Source organism: Jaculus jaculus, chromosome 18 (genome assembly GCF_020740685.1).
Source record: "Jaculus jaculus isolate mJacJac1 chromosome 18, mJacJac1.mat.Y.cur, whole genome shotgun sequence".
NCBI classification, from domain to species: Eukaryota; Metazoa; Chordata; class Mammalia; order Rodentia; family Dipodidae; genus Jaculus; species Jaculus jaculus.
The window spans coordinates 12,225,730-12,245,838 of NC_059119.1; the positions used below are offsets into that span (position 1 = coordinate 12,225,730).

A 20,109-nucleotide genomic window follows, 5' to 3' on the forward strand; every position below is an offset into this window, starting at 1 on the left:
GTTTTGTCTAGAGTGGGCATCTTTGGGAAGGGTGGGGCTTCCTTGGGAAGTAAGTCTCGGGTCTCTAAGGGTTTGGCCACAGCGGCTTTGGGAATTGGTACCTGGTACCTGTGCTGAGGAAGCTGGGGGCCACTCAAGTCATGGCCGAGCACTGACTCACTCCCACTTGCTGGCAACGTGCCACAATGTGGCAATGCCCGTAATGCCCGGGTGTTTTGCTTCCCTGTTGTGGGTGCTCCCAAGTCTGTCCAGCTGGCCTTCAGTCCTGTTGTGACCCACTCAGCCTGCTGCTGGAGCTGTCTGCTGGCCTCCTGCCCCTGCCTGGACATTCTGGGCTTTGTATGCTCTTTGTTGGTTTCCTGTAGGTGACTCTCGCCTGGGCCGTTCCTTTCCGACGGGGATTCAGAGGCCACAGCTCTCCTCAGATCTTCTCCCTTCCCTGTCCTGAGGTAAGCTACCCAAAGATGGTCCCTAGCTGAGCAAGGAGTGTCCGCAGTAGGAGTGGAGGCACGGGCAGGGAAGGCCTGCACTTTAGGGTGTGCATGTGCATGTGTGTGTGTGTGTGTGTGCGCGCGCGCGTGTGTGCCAATGTATGAAGGGAGTGTCACAAACTTGGCCACGGGTGGCTGCCATTGTAAGAACCAGATTTGCTACTGTGTTTTTCCACAATGGGTAGAGGCCGACGCTGCAGTGAGAGCCTCCCAGCCTACATTGAAGAATCGGCCTGAAGGGGACTATGCCCAGAGCGTCTTCTCCCATCCCCCACCCCCCCCTTTGCTTCGGCAGGAATTTCAGCTCCTCGCTTTCTGTTCACCTTAGAAAACACCAAAGGGGCCCCAGATTCCCCCTCACACACCACAGTTTCCTCAGTGACCTTCTGAAACTACTGCAAACAAACACATGTTAAAATAAGAACATTATGCTTTCTCTGCAAGCACAGTGTCCAGGGATTTGTCATTATACACACATGTCACTTGGGGACCTTGTTAAAATGTAGGTTCTGATTCAAGAGGTCTGGATTTGCCAGCAGTGGGGGAGGGGGGTGTCCAAAACCCTGCTTTTTTTTTTTTTTTTTTTTTTTTTTTTGCTTTTAGAAGTAGGGTCTCACTCTGGTCCAGGCTGACCTGGAATTCACTGTGTATTCTCAAGGTGGCCTCGAACTCACTGCGGTCCTCCTCCCTCTGCCTCCCGAATGCTGGGATTAAAGGTGTGTGCCACCACGCCTGTCTTAAAACTTGCATTTTTATCAAGCTCCTAGGTGGTGCCCAAAATGCTTTTGGAAACTATAATTTGTTTTTTTTTTGTCTCAATTTTTATTAACATTTTCCATGATTATAAAAAGTATCCCATGGTAATACCCTCCCTCACCCCCCCTACTTTCCCTTTTGAAATTTCATCCTCCATCATATCCCCTCTCCATCTCAATCAGTCTCTCTTTTATTTTGATGTCATGAAGAAACTATAATTTGGTTATGGGAGCTCTAGGCAGCCTTCCCTCTGCCTCCCACTAGGCGAAGTTCTCATGTTATTCTGCAGACAGACTAAAGGACTGTGGTCTAGAGAAGCGAAAGCCCAGTTTCTCTCTCTCTCAGCCTCGGGAACTGCGAGGGTACAAATCCATACCCGTGTTACATAGTCTGGGCTCTGCTGGGACCCGCCAGCAGCTGTATTCCACTCTAGGCCCGAGTTTCTCCATATGTATTCTCTGGGATTAATCAAACAGCCGAAGGCCCCTCCAACTTCTAACACTGCTGTCCCCGCAGACTCCCCTGAAGTCTGAAGACTCTGCCTCCCACCCCTGTGTCACCCCACCTTGCTGTGTGACTTTGGGAGATCGTTACCTTGTTTGTCAGTTGCGGGCAGGGGAGTAGGGACAAGCCACTCAGCAAGCTAGGGCGTCCATAAAGTCTGTACGTACAGATGTCCAGTTCTTGGCAAAGGAGGGATCAGTCAGTAGGGCTGGCTTGGGCCCTGTTTCTGGGAAGAATCAGATTCTTAAATCAAGATGCAGGGAAATCAGACACTGTGCTCCAATCATCGGGATACATGGATTCTAGTTTAAAGGATCGGAGGTGGCATCTGAGGAGATGGGGGCTGTGCCTTTCCAGCTTTTTTCTTTTGCTTTATTTAATTTATTTTTCTTTATTTATTTGAGAGAGAGAGAGAGAGAGAGAGGCAGAGAGAGAATAGGCACACCAGGGCCTCCAGCCACTGCAAATGAACTCCAGAAGCATGTGCCACCTTCTGCATCTGGCTTAGGTGGGTCCCGGAGAATTGAACTGAGGTCCTTTGACTTTGCAGGCAAATGCCTTAACTGCTAAGCCATCTCTCCAGCCCCTTATTTTATTTTTTAGAGAGAGAGAGAATTGGCATGCCAGGGCCTCGGCCACTGCAATAGAACTCCAGATGCGTGCACCACTTAGTGGGCACATGTGACCTTGCATTTGCCTCACCTTTGTGTACTGGCTTATGTGGAATCTGGAGAGTCAAACATGGGTCCTTAGGCTTCACAGGCAAGCGCCTTAACCACTAAGCCATCTCTCTAGCCCTTCTTTTGCTCTTTTTGAGGGGTCTCGCTCTAGCCCGGGCTATCCTGGAATCTATTCTGTAGTCTCAGGGTGGCCTCAAACTCATGGCTGTCCTCCTACCTTGGCCTCCCAAGTGCTGGGATTAGAGGGGCCGTTCTTATGATGTAAAGAAGAAATAAAACAGGGGCAGGGGGCGAGGAGTGGGGAGGGCATACCAGATGCAACTCCTGATGAGTGGGCGCTGGCAGAACCCCTCCCTGAACATTTTCTGACCACGCAACACTGAGAATGCCCGCTGAGGAGCAGCAGCAAAGAGGCGCGAGATATGAGGGTGTCAGTGTCCGGCTCGGGGGGTCTGGGTGGTAGGTGGCGGCAGATGCCTGGGATTTCTGATGGGATGAGCAGTGAGGAAGGCTCTAGAGAACCTGGCTGACGTCCTCTGGCCAGGAAACTGAGAAGCACTGATAGAAGGAAAAAGAGGAGGGTGGCTGCGATAATGCAGGACTTTATTCTAACTATACCAGGTGACAATAAGGAGCGTAATCACCATGACACTCTAATTTGCATATTATCATTTTGTAAAGGAATGGAATTGGGTATCTTTATTAGTGCCACTTCTGTTGGAAGATCTCAAGATTCTATCTAAGTGTTGTTAATAATAATAATTTTAAAAAACCCTACTGATGGGGCTGGAGTGATGGCTTCGCAGTTGACGTGCTTGCCCGGAAAGCCTAAGGAGGCAGGTTCAATTCCCCAGTACCCTACTAAGCCAGATGCACAAGGTGGCGCATACATCTGGATTTTATTCGCAGTGCTTAGAGGCCCTGGTGCACTGATTCTCTCTACCTGTCTCATTCTCTCTGTCTAATAAATGAACAAATAAAACATTAAAAAAATAAAATAACCTACTGAGGTGTTTGCTTGCAAAGTCTGAAGGGCCAGGTTTGATACCCCATTACCCAAGTAAAGCCAAATGCACAAAGTGACACATGCATCTGGAGTACATTTGAAGCAGCAAGAGGTCCTGGCACACCTGTTCTTCTCTCTCTGAGGCAAATAAATAAAATTAAATTAAAATTTAAAACCCTACTGAAAAAATCATATAACGATGCTGCTTTCTGTTTCCACATAATTAAGAATAAGTCATGCCAGGTGTGGTGGCTCACACCTTTAATCCCAGCTCTCTGGAGGCAGAGATAGAAGGCGTTCTATGAGTTTGAGGCCACTCTGAGACTACATAGTAAATTCCAGGTCAGCCTGGGCTAAAGGGAGACTCTACCTCAAAAAAAAAAAAAAAACCAACCCCCCCCACACAACAAACAAACAAAAGAATAAGTCATGAAAAGCCAGGCATGGTGGTGCACGCCTTTAATCCCAGCACTTGGGAGGCAGAGGTAGGAGGATCACCATGATTTCGAGGCTACCCTGAGACTACATAGTGAGTTCCAGATCAGCCTGGTCTAGAGTGAGACCCTACCTTGAAAAACAAAACAAAACAAAAGTTAGCTTTTTCACCTAGCAATTTAGGAGACTTTGTGACCCTGAAGGGCCTTTCATCTAAATTTTAGACAATTCCCAACAATGTTCCTGAAAATAACGTTTTTTTCTTAGCACCTTATATCTGTCCTTTATTTGCTATTTCCTTTTTTAAAATTTATTTATTTGAGGGAGTGTGAGAGAAAGAAGCAGAGAGAAAAAGAGAGAGAGAGAGAGAGAGGGAGAGAGAAAATGGTCACATGCGGGGAACTCCAGCCACTGCAAACGAACTCCGGACGCATGCGCCACCTTATGCATCTGGCTTATGTGGGTCCTGGGGAATAGAACAGAGGTCCTTTGGCTTTTCAAGCAAACTCCTTAGCTGCTAAGCCATCTGTCCAGCTTCCTATTTGATATTTTCTTGTGGGAGTGAAGGAAGGGAGTGGTGTTTCCATTAACCGAGTTTCCATGTTGTTTTCTTCAGGCACCATTTCCCTTGATGGCAAAATCAAGTATCTATAAAGTTAGGAGAGAGACAAGGGACTTAGTCCCTGTGGTGGTTTAATTCAGGTATCCCCCACAAACTTAATGCATTCTGAATTCTTGGTTAATGGGAACTGGAGTGTCCAGGAGGTAATTTATTGTTGGGGCAGGCTTATGGGTGTTAAAACCAGCTTTCTTCTGCCAGTGTTTGGCATACTGCTGCTGTTGTCCACCTGATGTTGCCCAGGAGGTGATGTCCACCCTCTGCTCATGCCACATTTCCCCTGCTATCCTGAAGCTTCCCCTCAAGTCTGTAAGCCAAAATAAACCCTTCCTCCCCAGCTGCTCTTGGTCAGATACTTTCTGCCAGCAATGAGACATTGGCTGCAATAGTCCCCCATTATAACCACAAAGCCTTCCTTTAGAGACTCAGGTTAGGTGATTTAGTTCAGTGTGTCTACAGGGTCATTCTGAGGCTCAAAGTGACCAACTGTGTCCTGAAAATTGTCTTGAAATATATATATGTGATGTTCATTCTGGAACTCACATATGTTATAGGCTGGCCTCAAACTTGCAGCAGTAGTTTTGCTCAGCCTCTCTCAAGTGCTGGGATCACAGGTACGAGCATCCACACCCCCAGCTCAAGCTATCTTATTTAAAAAAAAAAAAAAAAAGCTTTACACCTATAACTCAGTGCTCTGGAGACTGAGGGAGGTGGATTGCTGCAAGTTTGATGAGGCCAGCTAGGGCTATACAGTGAGAGCCTGTCTCAAAACAAAAAAAACCCAAAAAACAAAAAAAACCAAAAAAACCCCACAAATGCAGGAAGTGGTGGTCCCCACCTGTAATTTCAGCACTTAGGAGGGGCAGGAGGGTAGCGTGTTCAAAGTCATCCTCAGCTACACAGTTGAGCTGAGCTTGGACAACATGAGAGACACAGTCTTATAAACAAAACAAGGGTCTGGAGAGATGGTTCAGTGGTTTGAGGTGCTTGATTGCAAAGCCTGATGGTCCGGGGTTTGATTCCCCAGTACCCATGTAAGCCAGATGCACAAAATGGCACATGCATCTGGAGTTCCTTTGCAGTGGCAAAAGGCCCTGGTGTACCCATTCCCTCCCTCTCTCTCTTCCTGCTCCCCCATTCTCTGCTTACAAATATTATTATTGATTTATAAAATATTTAAACCTGTTGGTGCAAGGATGTGATCCTAGCTACTTGGGAGACTGAGGATTGCTAGTTCAAGGCTTGCTTGGCTTGCAAAGTGAGTTCAAGGCCAGCCTGGATAATTTAGTAAGCTCCTGTCTCACAATAAAGATAAATATATAAGGGGCCAGAGAGATGGCTCAGCAGTTAAGGGGCTTGCCTTCAAAACCCAAGGACTGGTGTTCAATTCACCAGGACCCATGTAAAGCCAGATGCACAAGGTGGCACATCCATCTGGAGTTTGTTTGCAGTGGCTGGAGGCCCTGATGTTTAAAAAAATTAAAAAAATTAGAACCGGGCATGATGGCACAAGCCTTTAGTCCCAGAACTCTGGAGGCAGAGGTAGGAGGATTGCTGTGAGTTTGAGGCCACCCTGAGACTACACAGTTAATTCCAGGTCAGCCTGAAGTAGAGTGAGGCCCTACCTCGAAAAACCAAAAATAAATAAATAAATTAAAAAATTTAGAAAAGAGGGCTGGAGAGATGGCTTAGTGGTTAAGGGACTTGCTTGCAAAGCCAAAGGACCTTGGTTCCATTCCCCAAGACCCATGTGAGGCAGACGCACAAGGTGGCACATGCATCTGGAGTTTGTTTGCAGTGGCTGGAGGCCCCGGCACACTTATCTCTTTCACTCTCTCAAATAAATCAATAAATAAAAATAAGAAATGTAAAAAAAAAAAAACTTAAGAAAAAATACATAAATAAAAGTTAGCCTGACGGGGTGTGGTGGCACACACCTTTGATCCCAGTACTCCAGAGGCAGAGGTAGGAGGATGGCTGTGAGTTCAAGGCCCTACCTCAAAAAAATTAAATAAACAATAAAAATGAATTAAAAAGAAAAAGGTAGCCTGAAAGAGAAGAAAAGAACGAGCAGGGGCAGACAGTGGCTCCGGCCAGACTTCTTGAAAACCTCTCCCGCGTGGGCAGAGAATCATCCCTGCCCTGCCAGCAGGCGGCGCGCACGCGTCGTGGGGTGAGCGTACCGAAGAGGGTTGGGCCTGGCGTCGAGACGTGCGCGCGGCCGGTGGCTGCGGGGCCGCGCACGCCGGGGGGGGCGGCTCCAGGAGGAGGAGGCGGGCCTTCTCTCGGAGGCCATTTCCGGGAGGGGCGGGCCGGCGGGGGCCGAACTCCAATCTCGGCGGTGGCCGGAGAGTCGCGCGCTGGGGAGAGAGGCGGGAGGAGCTGCTGCGGCGGCGGCGGGTGAGGGGAGAGCGCCGGCGGGCGGGCGGGCGGGCAGGCCGGCGGGCCCGGGTGAGCGTGAGGCGGGCGGGCGGGCGGGCGGCCGGGGCCCGGCGGACTCGCGCTGGGGCGGCTCTGGGCCGCCGGGCTTCCTGGTCCTCCGACGCGAGCGCGGGGTCTGTTAAAGGGATGGTCCTACCCGAGGGCGGGGAGGGAGGTGGTGGGATGCTGGGTACCAGCCGGGCCAGGGCGGCGGGCGCGTGTTCCCTCCTGGCTCTGCCGGGGAGAAGCCCTTCGAGGGGATGGGTGGATCGATGTCTGGGACTGCGGTGGACGGTGGAGAGAAATCTGGGGCTTCCCAAGGACCTTTCCCCGACGTGCGGTCTTGGGCTGCTCTGGAGAAGCGAGGAGGAGCGTCCAGACACACTTGCAGAGGTTTAGAAGCAAAGGAGCCAGGTTCGATTCCTCAGGACCCACCGAACACCCGATGCACAAAGGGCGGTGCAGGCATCGGGAGTTCCTTTGCAGTGGCTTGGAGGCCCTGGCGCGCCCATTCTGTCTTATCTGCCCCATCTCTTTCTCTCTTAAATAAATAAATAAATAAACAAACTATTTAAAGGATTTAGAAGTAATCAGACCTGTTTCCCCTTTCCAGATTTTGCCAAGGGGCACCGAGGGGCCATCGGAAGAGGAAGATGCCCAGTACCGACCTTGTGATGCTGGTGAGTCCTTCCCCCATCATCCACCTCCTCAGAGGACTCTTGTCTCCTAACTTTTACTTTTCGTCCAAAGGATCCGATCCAATGGCGATTTCAAATCTGATGTTTGGTTTTAGTAGCTGAACATTTCCATCGCTTAAAAAAAAAAAAAAAAGATAAACACATGAATACGGTATAAGAAGATGTTAGAAATTCTGGGAAAATCTTAACTTCAGAAAAATCTAGCTACCAGAATTATTGCTGGGAGTTTTAATCTCTTTGCATATTACTAAAGGAATTTTTTTTTGTTTGCTCTTTTAAAATTGTGTGTACATATATATGTATGTGTATGGTCGTGCCAGGGTGTCTCTCTCTCTCTCTCTGTCTCTCTGTCTCTAATCTCTACAAAAGAATGCTAGACATTTTGTGTCACCAAGTTTGGGTCTTGTGGGTACTGGGGAATTGAACCTCAGGCTGGTCTTCTTAGCCCTCTCGCTTTTGAAACAGGGTCCCGCTGTCTGGTTCTAGCTGGCCATGAGCTGCTAAGGCAAACCAGCTGGTCAGCTGGCAGTCTTCCTGCCTGGGCACTGGTGTGTGCCCTTTTGTTATTGTTGTTGTTTTGTTTGGCCTTTTAACATTAAAAACAATTTTTTTTTTTGAGACAGGCTTTTGCTCTGCAGCCCAGATTGTGCTCAAATTCTCAAAAATCCTCCTGCCTTAGGCGCCTGAGTGCTGAGATTGTAGACATGACCACCACACCCACTTTCTTTTTGATAAGTCTCCCTAAGTAGCCTAGGCTGGCCACCATGAGCCCCTTATGGCCTTAAACGTGCCATTCTCTTGCCTCAGGCTCCCAAGAGCTAGACAAGCGCTTTTGAAACCTATTACAGTTGATCAAGGTCTGCTGTATTTTGAGCTCTCTACCCCCGGCTGGCATTGAACTCAGGGCAGTCCTGCCTCGGCCTCCTGAGTGCTGTTTATTCCATACTGGGCTTTCATTTTTCTTTTTTCTCTTAAATTTATTTGCAAGCAGAGAGTGTTAGAGAGGAGACAGACAGAGAATGGGCGCACCAGGGACTTCAGCTGCTACAAATTAACTCCAGATGCATGTGCCACTTGGAGCATCTGGCTTTACGTGGGTCCTGGGAAATTGAATCTGGGTCATTAGACTTTGCAGGCAAGTGCCTTGGCCGCTGAGCCATCTATCTCTAGTCCCTCATACTTGGTTTTCTGCTGACATCTTAATGTGCTTTACACAATTATTAACTTATTTGCATGCGTGTGTGTGTGTGTGTGTGTGTTTGCATGTGTATATGTATGTGTATTTGCATGCCCATCAAGCATCATGTGGGTGGCTGGGGAACTGAACCTGGGCCAACAGGCTTTGCAAGAAAGCACCATTACACTAAGCCATCTCCCCAGTCTTGTTTTTTCCTTTTTCCTTTCCTTTCCTTCAAATGGAGCAGGGGTCATAGCATTGCCCAGTGCACATTTACCAATATGTCGTTTTATTCTGGGAACATTTGTGAGTCCTGAACCTGTAGCTTTCAAATAGCAATACAGAAAAACTATGTGGGAGCCGGGTATGGTGGCACATGCCTTTAATCCCAGCTCATGGGAGGCAGAGGTAGGAAGATCACCATGAGTTCAAGGCCACTCTGAGACTACATTGTGAATTCCAGGTCAGCCTGAGCTAGAGTGAGACCCTGCTGCAGAAAACAAAAACAAGAAAACTATGTGGGTTTAGTTTTAGTTCAATAAGTCACTTCTCTTGAGTCTGATAACCTCCTTGTGCCCTATCTGTCATTTTTATCCCTCTATCTGTGAGGGTTGTTTTTTCACTCAGAAATTGGTAAAACCTAGGAGTGAGGTTTTTCTTACAACCCCTGCTGACTTCCTGTGGTGGCCAGGCCCGGCAGGAGGGTAAGGAAGGAGGAGTGCACTGCCTTTTGATCCCCTCAAATTTGAGGTGGAGGACAGGAAGATTTTAGGTTCTGTGTAAGAGGCAGAGCAATCATCCTTGGTTTAGCCTCAAAGCCTAATGAAAAATTCACCTAAAACAGATTCTTGCCCCAAATTTCATGGATTTTTCAGTAGGTACTAAATAGCCTTATTAATTTGAATTTTTATGACAACAGTATTATGTTAGAAATACTGGAAACTAAACAAATGTGGTATGCCACCCCACCTGGACTGTTTTTACTTTTTAAAATTTTTTTTATTTCTTTTAAATTTTTGTTAGCATTTTCCATGATTATTAAAAAAATCCCATGGTAATTCCCTCCCTCCCCCCCACTTCCCCCTTTGAAATTCCATTCTCCATCATATTACCTCCCCATCACAATCATTGTACTTACATATATACAATATCAACCTATTAAGTACCCTCCTCCCTCCTTTTCTCTTCCCTTTATGTCTCCTATTTAACTTCCTGGCCTCTGCTACTAAGTATTTTCATTCTCACGCAGAAGCCCAATCATCTGTAGCTATGTTTTTACTTTTTGATTTGAGACAAGGTCTGACTAAGTTGTCCAGGCTACCCTTGAGCTTGTAGTTACCTAGCCCAATGGGCTCAGTTTAAAACCAATCTTAATAGTTGTATGGTAGAGGCAGGCCTGGACCCTTTAATGCCTTTAATCCCAGCACTTGGGAGGCAGAGGTAAGAGGATCTCTTGAGTTTGAAGGCATCCTGGGACTACATAGTGAATTCAAGGTCAGCCTGGGCTACAGCGAGAACCAACCATGAAAAATCAAAATAAAGATAATAATAATAAATATGGTACAGTTTCTTACAGTGCATGTGGATCTTTGGAGTGTGTGATAAATGCATGTGTGGTCCTTCTTCCTTTTAGCAGAATAAGATAGGTAAAAGCTAGGAAATAGGAAATAATGTAAGGTGGATTCTGGACTCATAGCTCTTACAGCTAAAATCAAGTGTATTAATGTTAGGTGCAGAAAAAGGTGTTCCTTGTGTTGATTAAATTTTATGAAACTCCCTTTGGAAAATAAGCCCGCACCTTCCTTTAATAGATGAAGAACTAGATTTCCAGTGAGTAGCACAAAGTGAAGTTGTGTAGCCCTGTTTTAACCTGGTGTGCTTTATGTGGTGTGGCCTCTCCTGATCCTTTCCTCTTACCTTTGTGGCACTGCCTTGGGGCCTGTGGGCCCTGGCTGGGTACAGAGGTTGTTAACTGTCATGACTGATAGAGAGGAGCAGGAAGGGTAGCATTGTTCTGCCCTCTAAGACATGGAATTATGGCAACTTGGAAATACGGAAACAGGGACAACAGGATTCATGTCTTCTAGAATGATATGTGTCTTATTAGAAAATCTTTCTTTTTAGCCGGGTGTGGTAGTGCATGCCTTTAAATCCAGCACTCTGGAGGAAGCTATATAGCCGTGAGTTCAAGGCCACCCTGAGAGTACGTAGTTAATTCCAGGTCTGCCTGGGCTAGAGCGAGACCCTACCTTGAAAAACCAAAAAAAGAAGAAAAAAGAAAAAATTTTCCTTTATATTGTAGCTAGGGTATTGAGATTTAAAAATCTGTCTTTAGGGGATAATATGACCTTTGAAGGGCATCATAAAGTTATTTGTTATAAGCAAAGTTTGAATCCAGACCAGGGAGCTTGAGCGGGCCTCCCTAACTGTGGTCCTGATTGAGCGGGCATCCCTCACTGTGGTCCTGCCTGAGTGGGCATCCCTCACTGTGGTCCTGCCTGAGCGGGCATCCCTCACTGTGGTCCTGATTGAGCGGGCATCCCTCACTGTGGTCCTGCTCTCTGCGTGTCTCTGCTCTTGACTCGGGCGACTTACCTGCCTTGTTCCATCTGCTGTTATTGGCATATCAGGTGAGTGTAGTGAGTGTACTCCTCTACAGGGTTGTGATGCTTCCGGGGACGCACAAGTGTGGCAGTTTTGGAGTAGCCTTTCTCTACTTGGGCAACTATGGCAGTTACCTTCTCCTTACTGGGACAGAACCCTTGACCAGAAGCAGCTTCTGGGAGGAAAAGGCTTATTTCAGCTGACATTCTTCAGGGGACATGTCACCATGGTGGGGAAAGCGTGGCAGAGCAGACAGCTGAGCATTGCGTCTTGTCACAGTGGCAGAGGACGGAAGTAGTGTGAGTGAGCCAGCTGATCAAGTACGAGGATTTATCACTAACCCAGGAGGCTCGGGACCCTTTTCTTTCAAACTACTACAGCAACCAGTCTTTTTATCCTTATTCTTCTCCATCCCATGGAGTGTTAATACTCTGCAAGTTGTAAGTTCTCGTAGTTGAAAAAAAAAAGTGTGCATGCGTGCGTGTGTGTATGTGTGTGTGTGTGCGCGCGCACGCAGGTCAGGGGACAACCTCAGGGTATTGGTCCTTTCTTTCCACTTCACCTCTCATGTTATTGTCATTTTGCTTCTGGAAAGACCAGCCTAACTGGCCTGTGAGCTTTGGGACTCTGACTGCTGTAGGCACATTGGGATTACAGACCCATGTGCCACTTTGAGTCCAGCTTTCTGTGGGTGCTGGGGATCAAACTTGGGTGTCAGGCTTGCAGAACAAGTGTCTTTAACAGCTGAGCCATCTCCCCAGCCCAAAATTTCTGCAATTATATATATATATTTTGAGGTAGGGTTTCACTCTAGCTCAGGCTGACCTAGAATTCAGTACATAGTCTCAGAATGACCTTGAACTCATAGATCCTCCTACCTCTGCCTCCCAAATGCTGTGACTAAAGGCGTGCACCACCATGCTGAGCTCCTGCAATTTTTTTCCACAAAAATATATTTAATAAACTTGTTATGTAAAATCAGACACAACATTTTATCAATAATTCAAATTCACTTTTCCCTAACTGGGACTGTCTGTATTTTAGAAAGGAAAAGATTTCTCATATAGCTATCTACAACCCATCATTTCTCTTTTACTAACTATCCAGTGATGAATAAGTTTGCTGATGCTTATTGGAAACTTAGTCTTACCTTGGGGAGCTTGGTGGGGCTTGAATGGTAATTGTTTATCTAGGGCAGTTTTCAGCCTATGGCAGTTTTACTCCTCAGTGACTTTGGCAATCCCTGGGGACATTTTGGTTGCCTACCCACATCCACTAGGTACAGGCCAGGGCCACAACTGGACACGCTACAGTGTACATAGGACCCTGGGTCTGTGGTTCTGTAAGAGAGATAACTGGGTGTCTGCCCCCTGCATCCTGTGTGGAAGGAGGCCTGGCGTCTAATGGCCTCTGCAGCCAGCCTTAGTGGGGATCAAGCCCTGCTACCTTGGACCTGTGCAGCATGGCCTGGGCCGCCAAACAGGCGCTCCCCCTCACGGGTTCCTGCAGCTCCCGGGAAAGCAACAGGCCTCATTCATTTTGGGTTTTGGTTCAGAACTCGTATTTCTCCAGGTCTCTGAACTTCCTCCCTGACCCTTGGCTCCAACACATGCTTTCTTTATGAGTCTCAATGGGACTTAATTAGTAAACTGAAAGACTGACATTAAAAGTTATTTGACAGCTGGTGTATCCATATGCAACCCTGTAACCCCCATCCTATGGGGAGCAGAGACTGGAGAGTGAATGGGATTTGCAGGTCTGGCCAGAAACGCCAGCTCCAGGTTCATGCAGATGAGTGATAGCAGCCACATCTGGCTTCCAGATATGTGTGCAGGGGTGTATGTATCTGCACACATGCTTACACTACACACACGTAATCACGTAACGCACAGACACATACAAGTTCTTTTCTAGTAGTTGAACCCTTTTTATTTTTTTTTTTCTGAGATGGGTTCTCACTCTGGCCCAGGCTGACCTGGAATTCACTATGGAGTCTCAGGGCGGCCTCGAACTCACGGCAGTCCTCCTACCTCTGCCTCCCGACTGCTGGAATTAAAGGCGTGCGCCACCACGCCCGGCTTGGTTTCTTGATTATAGAATTAACTAGAAGACAGGAAAAGTTAATAGGGCATTTAAAATTTTTTTTTGGCATTCTGTTGGTCATTGTAGGGTGAGCTCTGTATTTGGTATTGTTCCTGTCTCATGAACAGCCTTTAGTCTAAAGGAAAGAGGTGTTATACGTTGACACGCTCCAAATCCCAGGATCTGGCTAGCTTTGCAGTCTGCATGCCAGGAATTTTTAGTAACATTTGCCTTCCAAATTAGTTTTCCAAATCTAATATTACACTCACATTTATGCACATAGGTGGCAGAATTGAGAATTGGTCTGGGGTTAAGGATTTTCCCTAGGGAACTGCTCTGTACTGATTCAGTCTTCATGTGTAAACACACAGAGCTCAGTTACTGAGAGAAAAGCCCCAGCTGTGGGGTGCGGGGAAATGAGAACCCCCTGGGACGTGGAGTAGTGAGAGCCGCGGTGGTGTGCCTCTGTCAGTCACCTGACACACTCCAGCTGTGTAACCGAGAGGTTCTGGGACAGGGCAAGATGGGGCAAGTTAAAGAAAACAGTGGAGTCACGTGTGGTGGTACATGCCTGTAATCCTGTAACTCAGGAGTTAGGAGGATCCCAAGTTCAAGGCTGGCTTGGGCCACCTGGTGAGCTCCAGGCCGGCATGGGAACGGTGGACATCCAGAGCTACAGAGAGAGTGCCTTTGTCTCTCTTAGGCTGATGAAGCAAGTATGATTTCTGCACCTTGAGAGTTTAAGTGAAGAGGGCAAGGGTAACCTGTAGCATTCGGGAGCTTGGGCTGCCGGAAGAAGCCTGGCTGCTTTCCTGCCCTGACCTCCCACTGGTGCTTCTGGTGGTCCGCCCCATGGGAATGGGCTGCCTTGTTGTGAGGCACACATGGAACCGGAGGAGGTCAAGTGGAGGAACTGGGGGAGAAAGCGAGAATGCCCACTACGTTGAAGCTAGGCAAGTTAGTTTTAACAGGCGGACGGACGTTAGTGCTTGAGCAGAATCTTGGAAAGGCGCAGGGCGGGATTGTTAGGAAAGGAAAGCTGCCATGTGCCTGGCAGCAGGAGGGCTTCACAGGCAGTGTCGCCTTGGCGCCGGCAAGCCCAGAGCTGCTGTCGTGGTAGAGCCCGTGGGATCTTAATTGCTGTATGAAGGGCCTTTAAGAAGCCTCGCTTCCAACTCCTCCTTTCCTCTGACCTCTCCTCCCCTCCCCTCCCCTCTCCTAAGACAATATCAATCAACCATATATACCTACGACTCAAGTTCAGGAAATAGAGTTTTGCCCTTGACTGCTAATCATTTGGTTCCCTCTTTTGTGGGTGCCTCTGTCAGCCACATACCTTCACACTTAGGTGATTATTTCTCCTCGTTCAATTGGGTTCTGTGGTGTATATGCTGGGAGTTTGATCATGGGCGTACACAGATTAAAATAGTTACATCTTACCTAGTAAGTTGGCTTTTTACGTAATAATGCTTTTTGCTTAATATATGATTGCTCCATAAGCTTCTTGCAGTAGGCAAAATAAGCTTTCTTTTAGTAAGTGCTTGGTGAATGGACTGCCTATTGTATAAGCTGAACAGCGCTCCTCACCCGTCTTCTCATGCTGTTTTGTGTCCTGTCACCCCTGTAGTGAATCAGAGCACTTAGGCATAAAAAAACTTGTAGGGCTTTTTAAATTTTTCTTTTCTTTTCTTCTTCTTTTTTTGAGGTAGGGTCTCACTCTAACCCAGGCTGACCTAGAACTCACTCTGCATTCCCAGGCTGCCCCCAGATTCACAGTGTTCCTCCTACTTCTGCAAGTGCTGGGAGTAAAGGCGTGTGTGACCATGCCTGGCTTTTTTTAAAAAAGATAATGGGCAGGAATCTGTACTTGTCAATAAATATTTGTATGTGAAGAAATTGGAGTCACCGTGCTAGATCACCATATAAAAAACTTCCAGCCCTCTAGGCGCTTCCTCATTCTCCACTCAGTTGAAGCCCGCTTGTGGGCTAATGTGAGTGGCACTACCACACTGCCTGCTCTTGTTCTTGGCAGGGTCTCCTGTACTCAAGGCCTGCCTCGAACTTGGTGTGTAACCATAGCTGGCTTTGAATTCCTGATCCTCCTGTTTCCGTGTCCTGTGCACCAAGCCTGGAGTTTTTGTTGTTTTGAGACAGTCTCACATCGTAGCCCTGGCCGGCCTGCTGCTGGTTATGTAGCCTGGGCTAGCACTGACCTCGTGGCAATCTTCCTGCTCCACCTCCTGAATTCTGGCATTACATGCATGCCGGCTTTTTGTTTTTGAGCATGTATCCCATGTTCACATTTGCAAAGTCATGCGTGTGTGTGTGTGTTTTATTTATTTATATATAAGTTTTGGGGGGTTAGGGTGTCAGTTTGGGAGGTGGAGTGTTGCTGGAGGAGGTGTGTTGTTCAGTGCAGGTTCAGGGCCGGCTCCCCCTTGCTAGAGTTTAACTTGCTCTCCTGTCGCTGTTTGCCACTTGCTGTGGCAAGGAGGTATGTCCAGCCTCTGCTCTGCCACCTTTCCCTACCACCATGGAGCTTCCCCTCAGGACTGAGGCAGAGTAAACAACTTGCCTCCCATGAGCTGCTGCTTTTGGTTGGGTGCTTTGTGTCAGCAACATGAAGGTAAGGACAGCAGGTCTTGAGCTTACCTTTTATGTCATGGGGCCTTTTTTTTTTTTTCAAGGTAGGGTCTCGCTCTGGAATTCACTATGTAGTCTCAGGGTGACCTTGAACTTAAGGCAGTCTTCCTACCTCTGCCTCCCCAGTGCTGGGATCAAAGGTGTGAACCACCACGCCCAGCTTCCCCCCCTCCCCGGTAGGGTCTCACTCTAGCCCAGGCTGACCTAGAATTCATTATGTCACTATGGAGTCTCAGGGTGGCCTTGAACTCATGGCAATCCTCCTACCTCTGCCTCCTGAGTGCTGGGATTAAAGGCGTGCGCCACCATGCCTGGTTATTTTAGTTTTTAAATTTTTCTTTTGCTCATTTTTATTTATTTATTTGAGAGTGACAGAGAGAAAGAGGCAGATAGAGAGAGGGAGAATGGGCGCGCCAGGGCTTCCAGCCACTGCAAACGAACTCCAGACGTGTGTGCCTCCTTGTGTATCTGGCTAGCATGGGTCCTAGGGAATCGAACCTCGAACTGGTTTCCTTAGGCTTCACAGGCAAGCGCTTAACCACTAAGCCATCTCTTCAGCCCTATTTTTGTTTTCAAAAGTAGCTTCTTGGTGACTAGATTTAGATGGCAGATTTCCCAAGGGTGTATGTGTGTGTATGTTTAAGGTCTGTCAGACCAAGGATTAGGTCTGTTTTATCCTTTTAAACAAGATTGCATGTCAAGAATCTCCAGACAAGGAGCTCATAACTTAGGTTGTACATAAATTCAAAGTTTATGCAGAAATAATAATAGCATGACTTAAAATTTTTTTATTATTTTTTATAATTAACAACTTCCATGATTGTAAACAATATCCCATGGTAATTCCCTCCCTCCCCCCACTTTCCCCTTTGAAACTCCATTCTCCATCATATCCCCTCCCCCTCTCAATCAATCTCTCTTTTATTTTGATATCATGATCTTTTCCTCCTATCATGATGGTCTTGTGTAGGTAGTGTCAGGCGCTGTGAGGTCATGGATATCCAGGCCATTTTGTGTCTTGGGGGAGCACATTGTAAGGAGTCCTACCCTTCCTTCGGCTCTTGTAGGGAATGATTTCTTTCTTCTTTTTGTTTTTGTTTGTGTGGGTGTGGTGTGTGGTGCCCCACATGCTCTCTTGTGGTGGTGGTGGTTGGGGGTGCTTGCCTAAGGTAGCCCTTGGGCTGTCCTGCTCCACTGCTCTTCTGCCTGGTCTTGTTTTGAGTTAGAGTCTACCGATTCTGGAGCTTGTGGGGCTCCAACAGTTCTCAGATCTCTGCTCCCCTGCCGGCACACGTGGCCATGCTCAGCTGTTTATGTGGGATCTGGAGATCCCGCCTCTGGTGGTCTTAGTCCCCCTTGGGCCCTCACACTTGTGCAGAAAGTGCGCTGAGCCAGCTCTCCAACCCTAGGGAGTGAGGGCTATAAACAGTTAAAATCTTCAGTCTGGGTTTATGAGCTCTGACAGGTGTAGATAACCTAAGGTAAGTGTACTTAGCTAACTCTTAGCCAACCTCTGCTTCAGTTGTGATGTGCTTAGGGAAATTGAAACTTCTCTGTGAATAATAGTGGGTTCTTTCAGTTGGTTTTTTTAATTAAAAAAACTCATTTCTAGTCTTTGAAGGATAGCTCACTTTGGATCTTTTATTTTTTTGAAATTTATTTTATTCATTTGAGAGAGAGAGAGACAGCATACTAGGCCCTTTAGCTCATGCAAGTGAATTCCAGATGCATGCGCCACCTTGTGCATGTGGCTTATGTGGGTCCTGGGGAATAGAACCTGGGTCCTTTGGTTTTGTAGGCAAGGGCCTTAACTGCTAAGCCATTACTCCAGTCCTCTTTTGTCCTTTAAGAGACAACTTTATGGGACAAGGAGATGACTCAGTGAATAAAGCACTTGCTTTATAAGTGTGAGGACCTGAGTTCCATGATTGTCAACAATATCCCATGGTAATTCCCTCCCTCCCCTCCCTTTCCCCTTTGAAACTCCACTCTCCATCATATCCCCTCCCCCTTTCAATCATTCTCTTTTATTTTGATGTCATGATCTTTTCCTCCTATCATGATGGTCTTGTGTAGGTAGTGTCAGGCACTGTGAGGTCATGGATATCATGGAAGAGCCCATATAAAGCCCAGAAGCTGTAATGGGCTTCTGTAATCTCAGTGCTTCTATGATATGTGGAAGATGGAGATAGGAGAATTCCCCTACAAGCTCATGGACCAGTTTGCCTAGTGAGAGCAGCATAATTAATGAGAGACCCTGCCTCAAGCAAGGTGGAAGGCAAAGCCTGGCCAGAGGTTGTCCTTTGACCTCCACGTGCGTGCTATGGAGACACACACACACACACACACACACACACACACACACCCCAAAAGGGGAAGGGGCGCTGGAGAGATGGTTTAGCAGTTAGTGCCAAGCCTAAGAACCCAGGTTTGGATACCCAGTACCCACGTAAGCCAGATGCACAAGGTGGCACATGCATGTGGAGTTCATTTGCAGGGGTTAGAGGTTCTCTCTCTCTATCTGCCTCTCTCTCTCTCTCTCTCTCTCTCAACTAAATACAATAAAATAAGGAAAAGAAAGTAAGACAACTTCACTGCATGTGCCGCCAGCTGCTTGACTATTGTGAGAAAGTCGGCATTTGCAGTACGTTAATAGGCACTGGTGGAACTCAGAACTGAGAGTGTGTTCATCTGAAAAATCCTATTTGGGCTTTTTTGAGACCAAATCTTGCTGTGTAGCCCAGGATGGCCTAGAACTCCAGGTACTGCCGCAGCCTCTGGAGCGCAGCATGGCGCGGGGCTCCGTAATCGCTCTTCTTTCTGCGTCTCTCAGGCTGCTGGACTTTATACTTCTCGTTGAAGCGCCTGCGGCACCCTGCTGCTGCTTTCAGGAGAGAGGCACGCAGGATTCTCTTAAGGGCGTCAGCATCTGTCTTCCCTTGACACCTTGTCCTGGCTACAGCCAGACAAGCGGGTAACTGAACCACCTGGCAGCACTCCTTGGCCCACCGACTTCCCTGAGCTCAGGCTTTCGCTTTCCCCGTGTGCCCGCCTGCCGACTTGGAACATCGCACCCCCCCCCCCATGACCAGTGGTGGAATGGTGCTTTGCCGAATACGCCCCTGCTACGTGTAGAGCAGGGACCCTTGGAAGTGCTGTGGAGTAGTGCTGACGACACACGCCTGGCGTTGACAGCGGCATCTGGCGGGGAAGGGAGTGTGGGCACTGCTGAGCGCTGAGATGGGCTTCTCAGATGCTGGGTGCGGTGACCCGCGCCGAGGGCTTTAGGGAAGTGTGCGGCTTGCGCGTGTTGCTCTCCTCAGGACTGAGGCTGGCCCTGCAAACGTGCCCATGCCGCGCTGGGCATCGCTCCGGTCTCACTTCTTCTTTAGTGACCCCAGGAGCTTTTCCCCTTTGGGCTTAGGTTCTGTTTTTGCTGTTGAACTCTGATGCCTTTAGAGACAACGGTGTTTTCTTACCTACTTGCTCTGCACTTGGAAAATTTGCAGAACGTAATATGAAAGAAGATCAGACTTGGGTAGCTTTGGCTTTTAGTTCTAGGCCAACTAAGGGTCCATGCAATAACTCGTCTGTTTTCACAGCAGGGTTTTCTTTTTTCATCCACTCATCCTTGCTTTAAAGCACAATTTTTTTTTGTCCATTAAAAAGTCAGGTTTGTTACTCTTTTCGATATTTATTTATCTGAAGGTAATTTTTTTTTTTTACTTTATTTTTGTGTGTGTGCATAGGAGAACTTTATGGTTGGTCCCTCTACCTCATTTTGAGGCAGTTTTCTCTGAAACTCTCAAGTTTCACTTCTCTTCCTCTCATAGGTGTGCTGGATTTACAGAAGTCCTCCTCCATAGCTTCCAACTTTTACGTGAGGGCTCTGGTGGCCTGTGCTGTGTCTGTGATGATCTGCCATTTTTCCAGTTGGACGTGCGCCGCGTTCAGTTACAAATGATCGGCCTTTCTGCTCTGTAGACCTGTCTC

The 20,109-nt window shown here is 47.6% G+C and overlaps 1 protein-coding gene across 3 annotated transcripts in view; it reads left to right on the forward strand.

Annotated features, from left to right (window-relative positions):
* Positions 1-271: 271 nt before the first annotated feature.
* The window catches only part of Sgpl1 (sphingosine-1-phosphate lyase 1), a 61,853-nt gene continuing 42,015 nt past the window's right edge, over positions 272-20,109 (forward strand). Inside the window, exons 1-2 of one of the 3 annotated variants that reach the window (XM_045137556.1) lie at positions 272-449; positions 7,526-7,592. In XM_045137556.1, coding sequence (XP_044993491.1) covers positions 7,566-7,592 — 27 coding nt within the window. In that variant the 5' untranslated portion in view covers positions 272-449; positions 7,526-7,565. Of the gene's footprint in view, positions 450-6,803; positions 6,892-7,142; positions 7,327-7,525; positions 7,593-20,109 lie in introns of those variants that run through there. The other 2 variants (XM_045137554.1, XM_045137555.1) reach the window with 2 other exon arrangements.